The following is a 4,790-nucleotide window of genomic DNA, read 5'->3' as shown; positions in this document are numbered from 1 at the left end:
GGTTTAATTATATTTGATTATTTACAATTAAGTTTTTTTAATAAATAAAAATCTTAATATTTCAACTTTGTTTTGTATATTATATTTACCTTCAGGTTCTTTGGTATCACACAAAACTATTTTTATTATGTTGCAAGTTTGTTTAAAAATTTTGAATAATTCTAATTTTAAATATATTATTATTCATGTTATATGCTTTACCTTTACTGTCCATTGCTATATCAAATTCTCCCTAATTGGAAAAGATAAAGTATTACTTTTTTTCTTTTTTTTTTATTATTAAACACCTTTATTCGTATAAATAAATACGGTAACAATATTTATGCAAAATGCATTATGTGCAAAAGCGTTGATCACAAGTACAAACATTGCATCATTGCATATCAGATATATGATAAACAAATTTTGCACAACTGGAATGTATATCAATTATTCCAAAATCGCAGTAACTGGTTAATCATTTCGTCTTAGGTAATTATTAAGCACTAATGAAATGATTATCATTCATTTTTATATAAAACTAGGATTCACCTGTTAACTAAGTTAACAGTTAGTGTTTAAAATATATTGTTAAATTAACGAAAGAAATGGCCGATGAGGGAAAAAAATATAAGGTAAAAAATTTTTTAAATAATGGAGGATTAAAATGAAAAAATTTTTTTATTTTTTTTTAAATAAAAGGAATTTTTCGTTTTTTAATTTCATTCTAATTTCGTTTCATCTTAGGTCTCAGCTCTTTGGCAACTTCGGCGCTTTGGAATTTCAGATGGGTTCTTGTTTTTCGTTCTCTTTTTTCGTCTTCACTTTGTTCTAATTTCGTTTAAGTAAATTACAATGATCAAGAAGAAGGATGCTAATAAAAAAATGAAATAACAATGGAATAATGAAAAGTAATAGAAGATGAAAGAGAGTAAAAAAGAGTAATGAGGAGAAATGAGGACGAAAAGAAGTGATGAGAAGATGAAGAGGAGTGATAGGGGATGAAGAGGAGTGATGAGAGATGAAGAGGGGTGATGGGAGACGAAAAGGAGCGATGGGAAGATAAAGAGGAGTGATGGGAAACGAAAAGGAATGATGAGAGACAAAAAGAAATGATAGGAAGTAAACAGGAGAGAAAAAGAAGTTAATGGAAAATGAAAAGATGTAATAGAAAAAATAATGGGAGACGAAAAGGATGGAATAATGAGAAGTAATAGGAGGTGAAAATGATGAGACAATAAATAAAAAAATGATCATGATAGGAGGTTGGATAGCAAAAGATAATGATAGGAAACCAAGTAAAAAATAAAACCATAAAGTAAAAAAATAAAGTTAGAAGAAACGAAATATAAAATAGAAACAAAATAAAAAAAAATAAATAAAAAATAAAAAACATACCTTTATTAATTGTAGAACCGAAAGAACTAAAAGATCTAAAAAAAAATGAAATAAAATTAGTGAAAACCGAAATATGAAACAGAAACAAAATAAAAAAATAAAAAAAATGAGTAAAAAACGAAACGTAAAGTGGAAAACAACTGAACCTTAATTGAAGAACCGAAAGGACTAAAGGACCTAAAAATAATGAAATAGAGTTAGTAAGAAGCAAAGTGTAAGAATGTAAGTTAGAAATAAAAATAAAAGAATAAAAATAAAAATATCTTGAGACCAAAAGAACCAAGGAAACGAACCTGTACTGAAAACTAAAAAAATAAACATGACGCGTCATGTGGCCAATCTGGCCAATCAAAAATATTAAATCTGCCACGTGATCAAAGGCCCAGGCAATTCCCAAAAATTATATTAATTTTAAAACAAGAGTTCATGATTAAAGGGGAGTTAGGACTATAAAATGTAAAATACGTGAAATGTGATTTATTTTGAACTTGTTCATTTCTAATAAATTATGACATTTGAATTTATAATAATATTTTTCAACCATAATTGAGTTAAATTTACATACAATATTTTATATAATTTTAAGAACCCAACATGGATTTTATGTAAATGTGTAAAATATGTCTATGTAGATTTTCTATTTAAAATTTAAAACATATTTCATATAGTTTTAAATAAGTATTATTTAATATTATAAGTTGTAAATTCAGTTTTAATACTTTAGAAAATTATTTATACAATATTTTATAGTTAAACCGTTTTAACGAAATACAAATCACATTGGTAATCACATGAAATTATCCATTTTGATGTAAAACTATTTTTTTTTGGATTATTATCATTTTGTTGATTTTTTGTTTTTCATTCTTGCATCTTATCTTTAGACTCAATTTTTCAATTGATGCCGACGAGTAATTTTACATGTCAGTAAAATGGCATTTCGGTGAAATAGAGTAGGTAAATTTTCATGTCGGTAAAATGGAAGTCAGCAAAATGGCGTCGGTTAATTTCATCATGTCGGTAAAATGGCTGACTGTAAATTGTACTGGAACCAGGATTAAGTGCTGTATCATTAAAAAATGTAATTGCATAAAAATCCTGTTAATCATAAATGTGGTTAAGATATTAGTGTATTCGAAAAGATTGGTTAGAACTCATCTGCTTTAATATTTTAATCAGGTATAAGAAAATGATCGTCATAAAGGGACAATCAAATTAAAAATTATTTAGTAGTGTTACCAACAATGGATTTGTTAAATAAACGTAATCCGAATTTATAAAAGAAGCAGATGCGTTAGATGTAATTGAGCTATAGAAAATTGGACGCATATTTGGATATGTAAGGAGAACGATTTAAGGATAAATTATTTAAAGAAGGTATTAAGGAATTTATTAAAAATATTAAAGAATTCGTATATAAATTTATATGGGTACTAAAGTAATTAAATGGGAAATTAGTCAAGGTATTACTAAACAATGAAACGTATGGATAAAAGTAATAGTTCTATAATTCCACATTATGGGTTGAGTAAATTGTTAAAGATAGGTTTAGTAAAGATGTTTGTGATTATTTGGAAGTTAGGGGAAATTTGTATGATATATATGGTTTTCTTTAGATATTTCGGATTTATGGACATATCATAGATTTACAACGTTTAGGAGTTCTTCAATATGTAGCAAATTATTCAATATTAGATTAGATTTAATTGATAGATAGATACTTTATTGATATGATGTGTACAGTACATTAGTTCAAATGGGAATCGGCAATTGAAAAAAATCAAAATTTCAAAATTTCTAAATTTAATCTCTATTTTAGAATGAGGTCATCGCTAGCTATGAATGACAAATAATTTGTTATGTCTTACGAACGAACATAGATTTTTTGATTATTATTGGTTAATCAAATATCCAACTAAATTTTTACACATTATAAAATTAATGTTTCTTAATAAAATTTATTAATTACAAATAAAAATTACAATTTTTTTTATATTATCAATAACATTATTTTTTTTCATTGACTAGTGATTAAAATTGCATCAAATGATTTGACTATATTATGAGGAAACATTTACTAAAAGGTTTTTAAAATCGATTTTCATACTATTATCAGAATTTTCGTTCTTTGAATTTTTATTTATTTTTTTTTTGTAAGGGATTATTTAACATATTATTATGGAATATTTACGATAAATCTATTATTTATTTTAATAAATTTACCATTAAGAACGCCTAATGACGATGGTCCTTGATATGATAGACCTTCATTTATATGATTAATGTTTGAAAGAAACGTAATCTTTGGATATCAGTCCACGCAAATAATAAGGTACCAGAGTCAGTAACAGAAAGAAGAATTCTTTCGCCGCAAAGAAGTATATGTTTATAAAAAATTAGGCAAAAGTTTATGATTTCCATAACATTAAAAGAAATTGATTTCATGACAATATCGTTTAAATAATATTCTAAAGAATATTTAGAAATAAACATTTTGATGGCTAAAAAAAAATATGGTGAAAATTTAGTATAATACTTTTACGATTATTTAGCTAACAAATAATATAATTAGAGATAGGTTTCACTATATTTAATTTGAATACTATTCAAATAAAATATACGTGTATGAGCCAACGTATGGTGTTTGACCATTGACTCAACCGGTTTAATATCTTATATTATTCATAGGGTAATTCGGGAAAAAGCTCTATTATAAGGAATCTTGTTTTTTAATTAAAAAAATGACAATTGAGTACATAGAAAGTGAGTAACGTAGATTGACTAAGTGTAGTTTACAATTAAAAATAAACTTGTGATACTATAATTACTATACTTCTGTATACTATTAATTATTGATTAAAATTTCATTAAATAATAATTTAAAAAAAAAAGTACATATAATGTAAATGAATAGCTATATAAATCCTATTGAAAAAATATGATAACTGAGAAATGATCGTTATGTTTGTAGCAATTTTAACATAGTTCCGAGGGATTCAAACTGAAACTAAAGTTAGTACCTTCAATGATAAAGCAGGTATCACCCTCAAATGGCCCACGACGCGCTGTTTCTAATTCACCAACTGTAGTTGCCAAAAGAAAGTATGCATCATTTGATTTTGTATCAATATCTAACGTTGTTCTGTCGTCGCATGAATGGAATTTTTTATCGCCAGCTACATATTTACCATTAACATCAGTAACCCAAATCATACATTCTCCGCCAGACATATATTCTTTAACTTTAGCATGAGTTCCTAGCAATCAATTAAGTTTTTAATATAAAATTATATAATATTTTGCTTAAAGTTATGCGAACATGTTCAAGATTTCGAGATTTTACCTTCAGTGGCTGGTACAAGAGTCGTAGCAAAAAAAATGATAGCGAGCGTTAAAAAGATATGAAATTTCAT

At 25.8% G+C, this 4,790-nt stretch overlaps 1 protein-coding gene across 1 annotated transcript; it reads right to left on the bottom strand.

The window, feature by feature from the left end:
- Positions 1–4,353: 4,353 nt before the first annotated feature.
- Positions 4,354–4,790, bottom strand: OCT59_008074 (uncharacterized protein; the record flags this gene model as incomplete). The annotated part of the gene is made up of 2 exons (XM_025322690.2): positions 4,354–4,634; positions 4,721–4,790. 2 exons carry the CDS (start codon positions 4,788–4,790, stop codon positions 4,354–4,356), a joined length of 351 nt encoding a protein of 116 aa, XP_025165706.1.

Source organism: Rhizophagus irregularis, chromosome 16, assembly GCF_026210795.1.
Source record: "Rhizophagus irregularis chromosome 16, complete sequence".
Taxonomy (NCBI): domain Eukaryota; kingdom Fungi; phylum Glomeromycota; class Glomeromycetes; order Glomerales; family Glomeraceae; genus Rhizophagus; species Rhizophagus irregularis.
Note: the sequence above shows the minus strand (reverse complement) of the source record. Positions and strands in the feature narration are given on the sequence as shown.